The 18414-nt window shown below is 40.9% G+C and overlaps 1 protein-coding gene across 2 annotated transcripts in view; it reads left to right on the top strand.

Moving 5' to 3' along the window:
• Positions 1–1031: 1031 nt before the first annotated feature.
• Positions 1032–18414, top strand: part of cdk19 (cyclin-dependent kinase 19) — a 28531-nt gene continuing 11148 nt past the window's right edge. Inside the window, exons 1-4 of one of the 2 annotated variants that reach the window (XM_053881715.1) lie at positions 1032–1290; positions 3144–3219; positions 12433–12543; positions 13498–13638. In XM_053881715.1, coding sequence (XP_053737690.1) covers positions 1163–1290; positions 3144–3219; positions 12433–12543; positions 13498–13638 — 456 coding nt within the window. In that variant the 5' untranslated portion in view covers positions 1032–1162. The remainder of the gene's footprint in view (positions 1291–3143; positions 3220–12432; positions 12544–13497; positions 13639–18414) is intronic. The other variant, XM_053881716.1, reaches the window with a different exon arrangement.

Raw genomic sequence — 18414 nt, 5'->3', positions numbered from 1 at the left:
TATTTAAAGAATGACTATTTTACATATTAGCATTTTAAATTGGGCACTTAACTTAATAACTGAAAAAAAAAAACAGGAAAGTCCAGCCTGGATATTAGACTATTCTCTTCTCTCGGACAATCCACATTATCTGGCAAGAGTATCTTCGGTTTTATTATCTTGTGTTGCTCGTGATTGAAGGGTGTGTGCTGTGTTGTGCTGCTTTGACCAGAAGCAAATTCTAGACATGTTTCCCGAGAGAGGGAAGTATGATCCTCTCCACTTCCCCAACTCCATTTCAGATAAGCAGAAGAAAATTGATGGGATGCCAAAATAACAACATAGTAGAATGTCACCATGTAAAAGTCCATAACATCTGGATTGACAAACTTAAAAGAAAATCTTTAATATGGTTCATACCAGTGCACAGTGCACCAATAGCACATTTAGTACTAGTTAGGTACAAAAGAATTATATTCATAACAGCTGGTTTAATGACAATTACATTTATTGATTTACTGAAGGTGAGGTAATAATTATTTGACTGCAGGAAAACTCTTGATACTGTTATACATGCAAACAAATAGAACAAAGTGAGTATCGTGCATAATTACACAGCACTGCTGTTATTACTGAGGATTTGCATTCGAACTTTGCAACGATAATAATTCAACTTAAATAACTGAAAAGCATTTTTTAGTTAGTTCGACAATGCAAGTGGTTCGCTTTTATTTAATATAATTTCAGCTTTACTGTCTTTTTCTGTATACCTTTTTTTTTTTTAATGAGACGACGATGAAATAGATAGGGGGTTTTATCATGGGTCAATTTTGCATTAACAACACGGTAACGTTGCCGTCTCAACCACCAATGCCTGCATTTTTGAAGAACGTTCATGGGTACGCAAAGTGCAACAAACCGCAGAGAGAAACGCGGGCTGTAGTTCCACAGAGCCGACGCTTCCGTTCGACCTACCGCTGGTGCCTGCGCAGCAGCACTACACTACCCAGAATTCCCGTCGCGCCAATTAGAAACGTCAACGAGCCAGTGAACATTAAGCGGAGCAGACCAAAATCCCAAACAAGGAAATGGTGGGGGAATAAAACGACCAGATTATTTAATTAATGCATGTAATAATTAATATTTTATTTTATTGTAAATTAAGACGCATTTATGGGTTAGAATGGATTACGACTTCAAAACCAAGCTGGCGGCCGAGCGGGAGCGAGTAGAAGATCTGTTCGAATATGAAGGTTGCAAAGTGGGTCGAGGTACCTACGGGCACGTTTATAAAGCTAAGCGCAAAGACGGGTAAGACAACTGTGGACGCTATTGTTTACATTAACAAGGACATGTCTGCACCGTGCCTTTTGTAAACACACACTTCGGCTGTGTGTTGAATGGGGCGCTAGATTTGAACCTCCCCGAAGCGATAGCCCGTGTGTGTTTTTGTTTTCATGTAACGCATTCACTCACCAACGGCCCCCCTCGCCTACCCGCTGTACCCTGTTTTTCGCCCCTAATACTGCACTGTAAACAATACCAACGCGTTTAATCTATCGTCGTCGGCGAATGGGTCATAGTTTGCTCTAAACGCGTGTAAACCGGAGACACTGGTATCGTCCTTTCCCGCGATAGTAACATGACAAGCTTCTACCCCATTTTCATCAGCACACTGTCAAACTGATGTCAGACTCGCAGCAATCGAACGATTATTGACGTGAACGTCGTCGGTCATGTGACACCGAACATGCAATGTTTAGATCGCTCGCCTTCCCACGGCCTGGGCTGCCATGACAACAGTCCGACTATATGCTGCCAAATTGGCAAAATCCCAAATTGATAATAACACTTGGCAGCGAAACTTTACTTATCAGGGGATAGCGCAGGGTAATTCGTTTAACTCGTGGAGATCGAGCCTCCACTCTGTGACACTTCCTTGATTTTATTTATTTTTAAATTTTCACAATTTGAGAATATTATTATGGATGCATTTTGATTGTCCTCTTCATCCAGTCGCCTGTAATGTCTGTAGTAATGTGTCTTTTAACAAGATCCCACCCTCATTATTGCTCCTAATGAGCAAATCGAGTTTGGGTGACATTGTTAGATGTGGTCGGCTGGTAATTGAGAGGTCAATGCTTGACACTAGACTCACCCCAGTAATTGAGCAAGTGTCCTCATACAAATAATAGGGTCTGTATTGCCTCTAGAACAGTGGTCTGAAATCCATTTGAAGATGCAGCTGTTGAGCTTGGAGACTCTATAAAGTAATAAATATATATGTGATTTCAAGTCAGACATTGTAGACAAGTCATACATTTTTCGGTTTCCTTACTTTTTTGTGCACGTGACTAGTGACAGAAACATTGTTTTGTGGTTGCAAGGAGCTAGAGTCTATCCCAGCTACTTGGGGGAAGAGTCATACTACTATGTGGGCACCTCACTAGTCCATGAGAGACAACTTTTCTTTTTCAGAGGAAAACCTCTATAACATACGGCACACAGGAAGCATCCGAGTTCACTCCAAACCCATGTTACCTCAACCTGCTTGCCATGCTACCCTTCGAAATGTTATTTATTTCCATTGTTAATACAGTTCATTTGACATTTTCAAAATCAAACGAGCAAATGATGTTTACTTTGATCAGCTTCTGATGGTACTATTTAACAGTGCCTGGTGGTACGATTTAACAGTGCTGTGTTTGATCTCAAGACATGTTTTCCCCTCATTACATGTCACGCAGGTTGTTTTGGATCATCATAATAAAAGCACAGTTAACTTTCAGTCTTACTGGTGTTGCAAACTCAGTTGATTTGACAGGTTTTGTAAATGTTCATAAATGTCACTGTTTTATTCTGATTCACGTTGAACTTAATTTAAGGAATGTGTGTCTATACTATACTTATACTATACTTCAGTCATGATTTGAAAAGCAATGTTTTGGACTCCTGCAATACTTTAATGATCAAGTATTACACCATTAATAGCAGGCCCATTTTATTCAACGAAACTCCTATTTTTCTCTTCACAGAAATGTCTAATTATTCACTGTGTTGGACTAAAACATGCTGTTTACACACAAATGTGCTTTTTATTATCTATCTATCTATCTATCTATCAGCCACATTGTTTTGATTTAACCTGCATTTCCACTCCGCAGGGTGGATGAGAAAGAGTATGCACTGAAACAGATTGAAGGCACTGGAATATCGATGTCGGCCTGCAGAGAAATCGCCGTACGTACCCCATGTTATTGTCTGTGTTGGCATGTTCTGCACTGTGCTGCAAAACTTCAATTAAAAACTGCCATGTTGCTTGGTTATTGGGTCTTCATGTCAGATGTCAGTAGTAGTATTGTACAAATCTCATTCCATTTATTAGACATGGAAATACTGCACTGTCCTTCTACGTGTAAAACCATGTTCAGACTGTGACCTACTTTGACAGCTGACCGAGGGGTGGACTCTGAAGAAACATATAGCGTGTTTGTATTTGGGGAGTAGAGGGGTGTGAACATACCACTCACTCTGTCCTAGCAGTAGATAGTGAAAGAATGTCGTCCCTGACTGGCTGATGTTATGTAAGCGACTCTGGTTTCCACTGACATGTTCACCTGCTAAAATCTATGTCGGACGCTGACACTGTCCCTAAGTGTCATGCAGTGCTCCTCACCATTTTGCTCTGCAGACCCCTGTCAACAAGGCGCTACTAATGTGGTCAAATCGGAGACGATCTTATCAGGCTTTTCCATTGGAAGAGCTAGAAGAAAGTCGGAATACACAGAACATGTGAAGGAAAATGAAGTATTTTTATGATCAACAAGATTTAACAGGTTCTTCGGCATTGTCAGGTTTAACCACAACAAAGATAACTGTTTCCACGTCTTGAAAAAATAGTGGCAAATAATCACTATATGTTTAAACTGACCTTGAGACATTGTGAACGTCTACAACAACAAAATGACGACTCTCTCCTTCAGTCTCGCCACTGACCTTCTACATTAGAACAACCGGTGCAATTGGGTCAGACCATCAGCCATGTTTTGTGAGTGGGCGTGACAATATCAAACTTGTGCTCTTAATGCCGCCCTCTGCAAGGACACCAAAATATCTGGTTCTTTTGTGGTGTTTTGTTGCCGCATTCTTTTCCAGAGTAATCAAATCAGACCATGGCCGTCTTTTCCTGAGGCAAGCAGACAAGAAAACAGCTGTTGTGTTTTGAGCTTCTGCATTTTTCAGATTTATGAATGAAAGCTAATAAACAAACTTGCTTGCCATCCGAACACCAACTGTGAGTGGTGGATTATCTGATATCCTGGCTGCGTCCACCTTTACATCTTAAGTGTCACTGTGTAAGCAAAACAATGTACATGTTAAAGTCCCTTTTCATATGCAGTATAGGAGCAGAAGCTCCTGGGAGAGATGGACCTACACTTTTGACTTATGCAACTGCAACACCCCTCATTGACACATAATTTTATCACAAATGAGCATTTAGTTCCAAGTGCATGCTGTCTAATCAGATCATTCATGACACTTAAATAAGAGATTCGTGCAAAAAAAACTTAATAGGGAAATAACAGAACTGGCTTCTACTTTTTCTTCCACGAGGACTGTGCTATAAAACCATAAAAAAAAGTGTTTGCTTCCAAAAATACTGACACACAGCTGTCCATGAATGAAAAACTTTATTTTGCTGCGCTCTTTTGATCACAAACTCTTTATTGTACTGTGGGAGCAGATTAAAGATGACTATTTAAGAACCTTTCCATAACACAGACCAACCTGAGTGCTGAATGCTGTAGGAATCTTGTTGAAAGACAACGTTGACTTGGTCATGGGATTGTCAGTTCAGCTTACAAACCACATAGTTATTTCTTGAATCTTTTCACAAGGCTTTCACCCTGCAGGATCTATAGTGGTGCGTAAAAGCTTTTCTGGTGCTAAGCTGTGTTAAATGACAGATCCTGGTCCCTATCTCCAGTACAGGGTTCTCCACAGTGCTTTAACAGCACAGGGTTTCCTGCAGGTTTGTCAATAGGTACTCAAGTCTGATGTGCAATGACAGTGCAACCTTGTCGTTCGTATCAGGGCCAATGCTAAAGTGGTGCCAACTAAGTGACAACAATGTTATGTTTTTATAGTCTTTTATATTATTAACAGATTTTTAATCCCTTTTTTCCCTCTCCTGCTGTTTCCCTTCATCATGTGATGCCAGTGTTGCAGATCAGTCAGGAAAATGAGATTCCGGATAAGACCCAATCAGGCAGTGACCAGGTCTGATTACATCAGTGCATTTGAATGGATTTGTATTTCCTTTCCTGCTTATTTTAAGTAAAACATTACACTTCTTTAGCTGCTTCAGCTTTGATTGAACAGACGAGTGCAACATGTTGAAAGTAATTGTGAAACAATGGTGACATTTTGATATTTGCGTGTGTTTCAGGTGCTTGAAACTTAGAAAAAAAATATTTCCAGTGTCATGAGGGTCAAAAGGACGTTTCCCTTTGAATTCAATTGAGAATATCAAATTAGTTCTGCTGAACTGAAAATTGAATTAGAGTACAGACGACACTTATGACAGGATCAATTAAAACTTAAATTCTGGACATCAACATTGTTATGCACTATAGAATTGTAATACACACATGACTCATGCATTTTCTCTGTTTGTCTTTCCGGAGATATTTAACTGGTTTCCTAGTATGTAGTCCAGCTTGTTGTCAGCTTCTCCTAGGCTTTTTCGTCTTATGGACCCAACAGAAAATTTCCGACACACTCGTGATCTTTCCCTGTCAGTCAAATTTATAAAATTTCGACATTTTATTTTCTAATAAAGATGCACCGTTACCAGTATCGGGTATAAGGTATTGGTCCAGCTTGACTACACGCATTCATTGAATACCACAAAAGTTTGAATGTCAGTTTCTGACAATTTGTTTGTACTGCAGTGAAACCTGTGACCCATGGATGACAAAAACATACTGAGAATGTTGTTCAAATAACCATGTATATGGGAAAAAAAATCAAATTAACTTTATGTGTAACGGCGTGAATAATAAGTATCAGTGAGTACAGAAATGCAAGCAATAGTGCAATCCCTATTTTCGAACCCTGTTGTGTGGCTTCCTTTGCTGCCAATGCAAATTTTATTTTATTAAAATTCAAATATAAAGTTTTAAACAACATTTAACTGCACACTTCATTTTCTTCATTTTTTTTTTACTACTATCAGACATCTTAGTCGCCAAACCGCTAAGGTCTTCAGCGACTAGTCGACTATCAGAGTAGTTGTTTGTTGCCATTGTAGTTGAGATTGTGATGCGAAAGTGTCAGAGCATGCATTGTTTATAGTGAACAGTGGCTATTCATTCCTTAACACAAATGCCCTATATCAACATTCCGTGTTCCGACCAATTAAAAGCATTTTATTGAATGGAATTTAATGGAAGTTTGTTGGAACTCTTTCATGCGTTGACCCAAGCTACAACTGTCATTCTCCGGACCTTATTTGACAACAAGGACACATGAAGCCCAGAGAGGTGATGTGTGAACACATAGGATGTCAGATTTGAGGGGTTGGAGTAAGTCTTGTGACCAGCAGGTCGCTCAGCTGTGGTGTAGTAAAAAAGAGGTGGTGTGAAACCAGATGCTGTCTTTGCTCAGCACAATCACAGAAGATTGTCTTTGGGTTCACAGCGTTACAGTTGCTAAATTCCTATTTAACGGTTTTATCTTTCATGTTATTCAACTGCTCAGTTTGCCATTTACGCTGGCGGATAGAATGCTTCCCACCATTCCAAGAGAATAGCTCTGCTTGTTTCCAGTAAAAAAAAAATGCAGCCATGAGCAACTGGTTGAATAAAAAAAATCCTGAGGACTTGCCTAACTGAACAAAGGATTCTTTGTGCTACCCAAACTACCACCGTGCTGAATTTAGCTAACCAAGCAGCTCAGGCTGTTACATGCTACTGAATGGATGGAAACATTCTGGTTTGGCTGCAAAGTATTTGGCTTTTTTCGCTATTAAACGGGCATGTTCCTGCTTCTGTGGTCCATGATATCGTGGTCCTTGGTAAAATAAAATTTGAGTATGGTCTGGAAGTGCTGCCGGCACTTTGCCACTTCAACGATGAAAACAACCTTAATTGACTTCCCCTTGTCCCTTGCGTACGGAACAAGATTATTCAGTTCCTTGGTTGTTTTGATGTTTATGCACTGAGGACAAATTCATTTAGAGTTCAGTGGCATCATAACTATATTTTCCTCAAGTTATGTCTTGTTTTTAGCCATTTGGTTAGTCGAATTGCATTGTGTCTTTGCAATAAATGTCAAAGTTCAAAGCTGCCAACAGAAGTGAATTTAATTTATGGCAGCAGGCAACAGATGGTGCCAGTTTTAAGCACTAGTCATGTTATGCAAATGTGTTTCTCTGTTGGAACAGAGGGTTCGCTGACAGTTCCAATATGTCATTGAAGCAATAATAGGCTAAATAAATGCCTTTGTAGAGTCTATTACAGTGTGGAAAAAAGACTTCTAAATCAATATTGCATTCATTTCATGCACAATTGGAACACTCGCTGAGCAGACAGAGGTTTGATTCAAGGCATTTTTACAGGCGTGAAAAACAAGCTGCAGATACCAGTCTCGTCCCCCCCAACATTAAGGACAGGAACTGTGTTGAGCAGCCCGATAAATTTGTTTATCAGCTGCAAGTCAAAACTGAATGACCTCCTGTGACCCCTCCTCAAAAGTTTACTGAGTGTTCCTCCTATTTTTATTTGAATTGACTGACAGCACGCCTCGGAAACGTGATCCTTGTTACACACCTGTTTATATTCATACAAATCATTCCTTTAGGTGTGAACTGTTTTACACCTTTCATTTCTATTCAGCTCAGTCAATTAACTCTGTTTATTTTGCCAGTGACATTTTATTGAGGCACTTTTATTGGTGGCTCAGTATTATAATTTAGTCACCAAAATTATCTTATTACTTTCTCTTAACACTGTTTCCTGATGTCATTGTGTTATGCTTCTGTTTTTGTTTGTTCAATTTTTTCCTCAGCTGTTTTAATATCCTGTCTTCCGTTCAAACCTGTTTTTGGATTGACTTTATTCTGATACTTTATCCCTCTGTTCTCCGGTTAGGTAACTGTTTTCCCGCATGCCAAACTCACTGCAAACACCGGCATATTTTCGTTGTGTTTGTGGAGGCTCGGCGTTTAAAAGCCTCAAGGTCGCCAGGTATCCAATGGGTTGTGGCAGTGTTTGCATGTGTGTCAATTCAGTCCGTCATTGTTGTGTGAATATGTACAAGAAATGTGGTCAAACGAAATCTGCAGATAATTCAGGTCGCATCTGTTTCTGCTCTGGTCTGACTTGTGCACCTTTGAAGCTGCAGCCGGTGTATTGCCAGTGATACCGTCGAGTCAGCAGTTTGCATCCGTAAATAACACCAAATGGCTGCTGCTGTGCAGAACACTTACAGAGCTAGTGCCAGCCACTTTGTTCCTTCTGCAGGGAAAGACTTGGCCAACGTGATGGCCAGCAGACAGGGCTACAGTGTTCTTCTCTAACCGGGGGTGGGCAGTGGGGTATGGAAGCCTGCCGCAGATTTATTGACCTCCTGTTTGCCAGCTGCATTAGAGGAGTCAATAATGGGTCTTCAGAAGTAGGACAGTCGACGGCTGCACTGGTTTTTGTGTTTGTTTCTCTCCCAAACAAACTACTTTTTTTTTGTTTTAGAGCCTGTCATGCTTTGACAACAATGTAAATTTACACTCCACTGTCTGACCCTTGAGCTGAACTCATTTTCCTTGTTTTTTTAAGTGGCAAGGCAAGATGCTTGGCCGTCTGGAAGAGGCTCAAGGTAGAACCGGTTCTGCTCTGAATGAAGAGAAACAAGTAAAGTTTGACTCGGTCAGGTTTCTAGGGAGCAACGTGGATGGATGGATGGATGGATGACTGATATTGACACTTGCTCTCGCCTCTGGCAATAGGTGTCCTGAAATGAAAATGAAAAGCTTTTCTTGAAATCCTCATCCAAACATGATGTTTCATAACTGCAATTATTTTTTTTTTATTTGTTGTCTCTGTCTGTGTCTGCACGTTATGCAGTTATGCAGTATGCTTTTTCAGCCAAGACTCGATTTGAGTGTCAGATTGGATCAGACCACTGAAGTACAACCTTTTAAGACAATTTGGATTTCTCAATACATGTTTTTTGCTCATCATTTTCCCAATGAGATGTAGTGAGATGAAATGTACACTTTTGCCAGTTATGGCTTAATTTCTGTGTCCATTGCTATAAAGATCCTGGTGGTTTAGCATTTTGGCTTCGTCAGTGCATCAGTTTTCTCTCGAAATATTTATTTTCTGAAGTCACTCGCGATGTGGGCTCCATCTTTCAGAAAGTCCCATTGGCCTCTCGTGATGATCCATGACTGGAGAGAAAATTTGGGTTGCATCTAGGCTCTTTTAAATTGGACTCCCGGCTTAGTTGTAGCGGTTGGATTCTGTCCAGTGATTTCTTTGTCTCAGGGCCTTAAACAAAAACATGACCCATTTACCCAAACTGAGAACAAACAGCCTGTTCTTTTCTTTCTACTGCGTTAGTATTTCTGCCCACAGTGATTCATCTGTTAGTCTTCTTGTTTAATATGTCTTTCTGTGTGCTTTGGTCAGCACATAATAGCCTGACTGGCCCATCCATTGCTGCGCTTGTTGTCGAATGACCCGACTCAGTTTCGTCCAATAGTGCTGAGAATGAGTCACAAGACGGGTGCACGTGGAAATATTTCTAACTGGCAGCTTACTGATGTTGGGGCGTCCAGGAAATCAAGCAGGATTATCTCTGATACAGAAGGAGAATGTGGACTACAGCTGAGCACAGAATGGGGCGGAGTTATGGTTTGACCCTGTCAGTACGAGTTAAAAGCAAAATTGTTGATTTGTCCATTCATGGTTTTCAGGGTTCTAATTTGCCCATTCTTCGAGGCAGTAGCTGTAATGGAGCATCCTTCCGTTATATGTCTAAACTGAGGCGTGCTAGCATTCCTGCCAGCCAGTCTTCAAAGCTCTCCTACATCCATGCGACATGTCATCACATGTCAACTTATGTGACTCCTGTTTGAGGTGTACTCAAGAGGAGCAGTTTTAGGTTGCAGCGCCTGTTTGACAAGGCCTCCCAGTTGGACAAGATGTGAGGTACATCTACCTCTAAATCCACTTGAGCAGTTGTCATTGTCACAGCAAACTCAAGCATTTGTGGTGCCTTATTTTAAATCGCTCAGTCAACACACTCACAAAAATATTACATGTGATAGCTGCCTCAAGTGTATTACTATAGGTACACTTCCCCTATACATCAGGTGCACCATGTTTTTGACCCACTTTCCTAAACCCTCGTGAGCTCTTAAGGTTCTGCTTCCAGTGGGTTTAGGTGCTCACCTTTTGGCATGTTGTACCTTAAACAGTATTCAGAATTAAGAACACTAGCGTGACCAAGATTTGTGTCGGGGGGATTGTTGAAATTGGAGCTCATGTATGTGACCTGGTTGCAAGGGTGGTACAGCATTTCCTCAGAGATGGCTGCAGTGTTCATGAATTATTAAGGGCTTCTTCAAATATGCGAGAAAAGACATCAACATTCCGGGGTGTTTTACAGAATTTTATTGTAGGAGCTCATGCTAGGATGTTGACTGACATTCTTTGTCACCATTTTGGAGCAGACAAATCAAAAGAACAAAAATACCAACAATCATAATGTCAGCATATCTATAGCACAAATATTTTTGTTCAACACAAAAGCATCAAGTGTTATTGTTTGATTCTAAAATATACACAGCCTACAAAGTAATAAACTATTATGTTTACAGTCTGAAACTGCGAAGGAGGAGAATTATTTTTGCTTTTCCATGCCACTTTTTAATGAGACACTTTCAGAAATTTCCACCTCATTCTTTTTGTAGCTTCTGCTGCTGGTAACTTACTTTTAAATTTGTGGTTCCCTGTAATGAGAAAATAGGTGATGCAGACATGTTTTTACTTATTATACCAGCATAATAAACATGGTTGTACATACAAACTAGTGCTCACTTCAACCGCATTATGTTGCAAATCAATATTCCACAGCAACAACAGGGGATGTGCCACAAAATGGCCGTTCCTGTCCGCTGTGTTTCCCTCTTCGTCTTACAGTAGGTGAGGATTAGTTAGTGTCACAACGGCCGTATGAATGAATAATTCACACGGCAGGAAAAAGGGAGGGGCTGCCAGCTCTCCATCCCTCCTAAGTGCCTCACCACTGACAGGCAGGCTGGAGAAGAAGGAATGATTGATCATGGATTGACTGTTGAAAAGGGATCAGGAAAAGGGAGTGATCGTGCAGCGTGTGTGTGTTGGGATGGTTTGTGTGGACGTCCTCATTTGTGCAGCTGTTTCACCACAAGCGACTCGCAGCTGAAGGGCTTCTGATAAATAAGAGACAACACAGTCTTCTAAATTGTTCCCTCCAGTGCTTTGAAGCTTAAAATCGTGGATCAATTCGTTGTAGGATTTTATGATTGCCTCACTGATAGTATCACACTTCATCTCACTAGAAATTGAAGAGAGTCATAAAACCTTCTCTTTATTGTTGCGAGTCATTGGAACCAATTTCGATTTCTTCTGTGCTATCTGCGAGTAGATTCTTTCTTTATTACAGTTCATTTTGTGCCTGTTATGAGATGGAACCCAGGCGACCCAGCTGGTCCCAGATCACAGGCGGTGATCTGTGGGGTGTGAGGCAAGGGACACCCTGGATAGGTTGCCAGTCCATCAGAGAGCACATTTAGAGAGACCACCACTCAGACACACCTCTCAAGCAATTAATAGTCACCTCTTTATATTTTGCTGTGGGAAGAAACCAGAGTGCCCGGTACAAACCGACATGGAAGAGCATACAAAGTCCATATAGAAAGTAGCTGATGTTAGAAATGAAAACTATTTTTCACAGAGAGACTATTTGAATACAAAAATACAATGCAGTGTTGTGTGTTTTAAGTTCAAAGTTTAAATCGTGAGATTTGTGAGTCATTAAACATCGGCTATTGATGAGGTGTTGCACTGGCATGTGATCGCCGTGGGAGGAATCGCTGGCCTTGGGGAAATAGCATCCTTCAAAGAACCATTGTGAAGGATGGAACTGAAAGTGAGATCCAAAGGCGTGATTATGAGAAGCCATTGTTCTACGAGTAATGAGTCATGATCAGACAATGCGACTCGAAGTCTAATTCAATGTGCTGTGTGTAAATACGAACGTTTTATTTCCGAAATGACACAAGTGCAACGGTTGATGTGGTGGCATTCACAAACCTTTTTTTATGTCGCGTGACTTGTGCACAATCTGTTCCTAATGGTTAGCACCAATTTATCTTCAAATAAATGGCACTGTCTCATTGTCTTGCAGCTGTTAAGAGAGTTGAAACATCCAAACGTGATCGCCCTGCAAAAGGTGTTCCTGTCTCACAGTGACCGAAAGGTCTGGCTCCTCTTCGACTATGCTGAACATGACCTCTGGGTGAGTCTCTCCGTCACTGTCACTGTCCCTGCCTTATATAGTAAATATGCCACATTTGTTTAAATGATTGCGAAAAAGAGACATGCAGAGGAATGCTAATCTGAAGGCCAAAAAAGTGGTTGTCACAATACAAAATAAAAAAATATATATATAAAATATAAATTGAGGAAGGAACATATTTGATGCCGCAGAGATAAAGAGATGACAAATATTACCATTTTTATTAACATGAAACCACAGATCAATTATATAAATGCATGATATAGATAACTCATTGAAATAAAAATAAAAATTAATGATTAAAAAAAAGACTGCAATGGAAGAGTTGCCTGTAATTTCTCAGGTTTAGTTGCAGGTTGACTTCTCTGCTTCACTCTGCATCTTTAAAAGAAGACAACACGTTCAGGTCATGTTAGTAAGTTAAGAGCTGATAGCCGCTGGTAATGGCAATACTAACATTCATGCAGGCACTGACCGGACTATCATCATTTGTCAGTTTAATACAGTAAGATGAGCAGGAGTGTTAGTAACCTGTCGAATACCATGATGAAAACCAGACTGCTGCTTTGCTGCCTGGCATTGAGTGTCTGAACACTGCATTTGAGCATTGATGCTTTTCTCTTTTTTGACCACCTTATAATGAATGTTGCCAAATCAGTTGAAATATTTATGTTGATAAAGAAGTAAATTCATATTGAAAAGTCATTGTAATTTACGAAAATGGCTGAAGTGGTGAGAGTAACCTGTCAGAAGAGACTGCCAGAGTTAAAAGATTGTTAGTGGAGATTATCCAGGAACATCATGAAGAAAATAATTCAAACAAAAAAGGTGTAATTAAGGTGTAATAATACTGTGATTAAATTGATCAAGAGTTATTGTGACTGCTAAATGTTGAAGTAGTAAAGATGTACTGTAAAAACTGCTCAAAAATCGGAGCCTGTCTTTGCTTCGCAGCATATCATCAAGTTCCATCGCGCCTCCAAAGCCAACAAGAAACCCATGCAGCTGCCGCGAGGAATGGTCAAGTCCCTCCTCTACCAGATTCTGGACGGGATCCATTACCTCCATGCCAACTGGGTTCTGCACAGGGATCTGGTGAGCTGCTGTCTTCAGGTCCAGTTTAGAAAACCTCGTGCAATGTGATTCGTGTTTCAGCTCAAGTTAATTTTTTTCAAATAGAAGATTTTGGGATCAATAGTTGCACGAGAGGAACCTCAGATGACATCATGTCAGTGGAGTAGAAAATTGCTCTCAGCTTGTTAGTCATGTAACACCCACCACTCGTAACGACAGATCAATAATCACTGATCAATTGAATCATTAAATGAATTGGTCAGAGTGGCTCCGGAACAGGCTCACTTTTCTTTTCTGTTATCTTATACTTATGTGTTATGTTTTAAGTGAGCAGCGTTAAGTGTGGAAGTATAACTATGGTTGATAGATACCCGAGTGTGTATTTCAGTATTGGACACAGAGATGCTGTGTATTCTGCATGACTGTGGTTTGTCAACTCTTCACGGTTGTCTGAAGTTAATCTCCGATGACTCACTCTTGTGAAAGCTTCTGCTGTTGCTTTTAATGACACGTTCCTGCTTTCACATTAATCCGCTGTGTTTACTCATTTACTTTCCAAGTACAATGTTCAGCTTAGTTGAAAACAGAAGCAGCCTGTGATCCAATATCCAAAGAGATGTTATTGTTTTACAGCAGGTGATGTTTTGTCTGTTGGAGGTGGAACGTCTGCAATGTAATCACCGCTGTAGATTTGGTTTCGGGAGGTCGAGTGTTGTGACGTTGTTTGACTCTGCTGGTTCCTGTGAGAGTCTCTCTACCTCCCTTTTCCCACAGTATTTCAGTCAGTCTCATTTGATTCTCAGTGGTTGTGAGACCGGAGACACACCGTGGAGCCAGCAAAATGGATGCTTTCAAAATGTTTTATTGTGACAGGAAATAGTAGGCGATGTGGTATAAAGTTAAAAAAAAATGAAAAGGGATGTGTGTTTATCAGCAAGTCGAGTTTGGAGTGATGAGATCATGAACTAGGGAAGACCTAATGGCTGGGAAAAGAAGGACACATTTAATTTAAAATCAAAGCCTAAAATGACTGCTAACATTAGAACACACATCAATTCAAGGACAAGTCTGATGAGATCCTCTTCAAGTTGTTTCTTTTACACATACATTGTGTGTATGGAACAACTACTGCAAGCAGGGAGCTATTTATTTTACATTCATTTAACTGTCAACAAACATCAAGTGACTGATGAATGGAAATTATAGTTAAGAGTGTAGTTGGTATTCATCTTTTCATAAAATGAACCCCATTACAGTAATAATTATGTTCTCTCCTTCAACTAAACATGTGTTTTCTACTCTGTCTTTAAAGTCCTGAATGAGGAGTTCAGGAGGCTGTCGCCCTGAGTGACGCCTCTTCAGTCACTCTTATATAATCCTGGCAATCCTCGATGGCCGAGTGACTGCTGGACATCACGTTATGTAAATCAGCAGGGAACAGGCTACGTCTTTCTGATCCGTCCCAGAGTGGCAGCTCTGAGAGGCATTAAGAGTTTTCACTTATGGGCTTGGCTACAGTTTCTGTCACAATGATGTCTCCTATACGGTACTATAGTATCCGGCTTCGTTGACATGCGGAATGTCAAGATTCGTTTGCTACTTTCAAAGTTTCAAACAATGATGTTTGAAATACTTGACTTAGCGAGAAGATAGAAGATAGCCTGAAACTGTCACGTGAGGCCGCCCAACTGGTCCAACTAAAATTCGAAGTATTTTTCATGATGACTGAAGATGACCTTTGCTGAAATTGGTGCTGTTAGACCAGAAAACCGAAGCTGTCAGTATCACACTGATCAGGTCGGCTCTGAACAGGACAGTTGCTGGAGCCAATTTTCTCTGAGCAAATGTGACTACTTACTTGTATTTAAGTTCGAAAAGTGATACTGGATATGTGATATGATAACTGGAAATCCATTTGGTCTGTTGCTTCAATCTTGTTTTCTTTTATTCATAATTCAAAGTCAAGATGAACGTTGGCGAAAGAGTGGCTAGCCTGGCTCTTTTTTTCCTTGTAAATTCCTGGAAATCACAAGCTGTGTCCGGATACTATAGACGTCTGTAATGACGTTGAAGTTTCAATCAGGATTACTGAATGTGAGGTCTTAAAACAAGCCCTCTGTCAGTGCACTTCTTGCGTACTTTTACTGTGGTATTATCACTGACAAGAAGTGTTGGTGGACATGAAGCGGGGTGTGACTAAGAAAACCAGTGTGTGCAAGTTGCCGTAAATGGAATGCTGAAGGTTTCAGAAAGGAATTTGAAAAAGCTCGAGTCTTTGAGAAAATGGGTCCCTCAGACTCATCCCTCCCCCTTCTTCAATAGAAAGAGAAATACTTGCCCATGCTTCAAGCAGTGTTCAAGCAGGTGTCACTGCTGTAAGACATAACTGTCGCAAACTCATGGCACCTGGAGCACACCTTGCAAGCACATGCTAACCTCCCTACACTTCATCCTTGGGCACATTTGAAAGAATCTGCCCATGAGGGTTCTGGCCCCGGGGCATCCACCCACCAGCCCCTCCTCATTGCTCCACCACCGACCAGGGGATATTCCTTGACCAAGGTGCACTTAGTAGTGTCAGAGTCAGGGAAGATGGCCGGGGCGGTGACTATCGTAGGGCCATCCTGGTGTAGTGATTTGTTTTGGTAAACCAAACCCCCTCATTCATCTCCCCTCACTAAAAATAACGTATTTCTGAGACCATTAGAAACCACTTCAAGGAAGTAAAGTTCACAGAATCACTACTTGATATACTCCACTTCCACGTGTAGTGTTCGACTATTAATAACCATGGTGATTTCATAGTAGGTTTTGGACTTGGAACTTGATAGTTCTGGGTTTGATTCCCGACCAATTCACCACAGCCTCGACTCCCACAGCTCATTGTGAGTCGACTGTAATTACTAATAATTTTACACGTCTTCAACATGTGTTTTGATGTCCTATTTCTGAAATGTTGTGAGTGGTCTATGTTGGAGGACTGTAGTGCTATTGTTTCCCTGTTTTCCCATGCATGCTAATCTCATCCAGGTGACCGTATTGTTGTTGACTAAGACAAACATGCCAGGTTTTTTCACACACTAATGCTGGTCGTGTCTTTTTTTTTTTTTTTTCGGTGTTCAGGGGGGCAAAGACAAGGTCTCGCTCCTGCTGTCGGTAGCGGGGAGAGGTGTTCCTGGAACCCAAGGTTGTTGCATAATATTGTGCTGGTGTGTTGCATGCTATCCGCAGAGCTCCTGACAGCCCATATGCTCTTTGCATTGCGCCACAGCACAGCGCCCATCCCCCACGTGTCCGACCATTCTTGTACTTCTCCCTGTCCCACCAACCGACACCACCCCCACCCAGCCCTACGCCCCCTCTGAGTTATGTAACAGGCTCATTGCCTTGCATGGCGAGCTGAGTCAAGATGCTGATCCAGCAGCGCTGCAGACCCCTGGACTGAACTAATGATCGGGTCTGTGGGGGGGGAGTCCTGAAGGTGATCAATGACTGCGGTGTTGTTACATGCAAACCTGGTAGAAGCACACCACTGCTGGCACTAAACAATGATCTCGCTCGATCGCTGACCTCTCACCTATTATTTTGAGTAGCTTGCTCTGAGGTCGACTGAGTTAGGGTTGGGGTTTGACTCTCACTGCCCGTCCATTTTTGAAAACATACCACACTGTCTTATTTTATTGAAAAAATCTTGAGAATTTTTGATTTTCAACCTGGCAACTTGAAATCAATAAACCAAGTGAGCAAAACTGAATTGATTATGAAGTGCATCTGCTAACTATGGAACCTGAATAGAGTTGGGGAACAAGATGGTACTATGGTGTTAGATTTAAATGTAATAATAGCATAGAATAACTGCAGCAGAAGACTCATGAATGTGGATGGAGGCTGTGGATTTGTTTCAGAACTATATTTCAACACATGGTTATTGGGGAGAATGAAGTCTGGGCTACATGTAAAGATCTCTTCACCCCGCACCTACGACCTGAATTCAATTGTAGAGTTGAAAATTTGGCTTCGGTCCAACGTAATCGCAACTGTGCCAAAAGGGCACTTTTCCGTCACATTGTGGAATGGCTTCCTGTTTTCAGAACCTTGCTTGGAGGGTTTCTATACAATGTTTAATTTGAATTAGACTGCAACTTGTTTAATTCTTCATAAAATACTTATTATGCCGCATTAAACTCATGGCCTGTGGGCCAATTCTGGGCTGCCTAGTCGTTTTATGTGGCCTGCAAGTGCTTTAAATATGTATACATATAGAGAGACTGTCTCAAGTGTGACTTTGTTAATGGGTGATCTTTTTTTTTCTCCTCTCGCAGGGGTGCCACTTAGATAAACAGTGAGTTCACTGAGTTGTCATTACAAATTACTTCTTCGTACTTTTCTAATAAATTGGTTGTATATATATGTGACTAAACATCTTCATCACTGTTAGACTTTTACTTTTAAGTTTATAGCCCATGGCTGTTTGGAATCTGCACCTATCAACATCTCATTTGACTGATGGGAGCAGAAGAAATGCTTTTTTATTTACACATTTTTGTGTGTTTAATGTTCTCTGGTCGATGCTGCCTGAGAGCGACAGCTGATGCAACATGGGCTGCAGGTCATTTGAAATCCTATTGGAGGCTGAAAATGGACCACAGGCTGTGAGCTTTGGTCATGCCTGGGTTGGATAGCTATGTTCAGTTAATAATAATATTTCACAACACTTTGTGGACCATGAGGCCTTTTTAGATGCAAATTCTAAGTGAGTTGCTCGCTGTAAATGTGGGGTGTTGTGGGTGTGAAAGA

The sequence above is a fragment of the Synchiropus splendidus genome, chromosome 12, assembly GCF_027744825.2.
Source record: "Synchiropus splendidus isolate RoL2022-P1 chromosome 12, RoL_Sspl_1.0, whole genome shotgun sequence".
Classification (NCBI taxonomy): Eukaryota; Metazoa; Chordata; class Actinopteri; order Syngnathiformes; family Callionymidae; genus Synchiropus; species Synchiropus splendidus.
The sequence above is the reverse complement of the archived record's forward strand: the minus strand, read 5'-3'. Positions and strand labels throughout refer to the sequence as shown.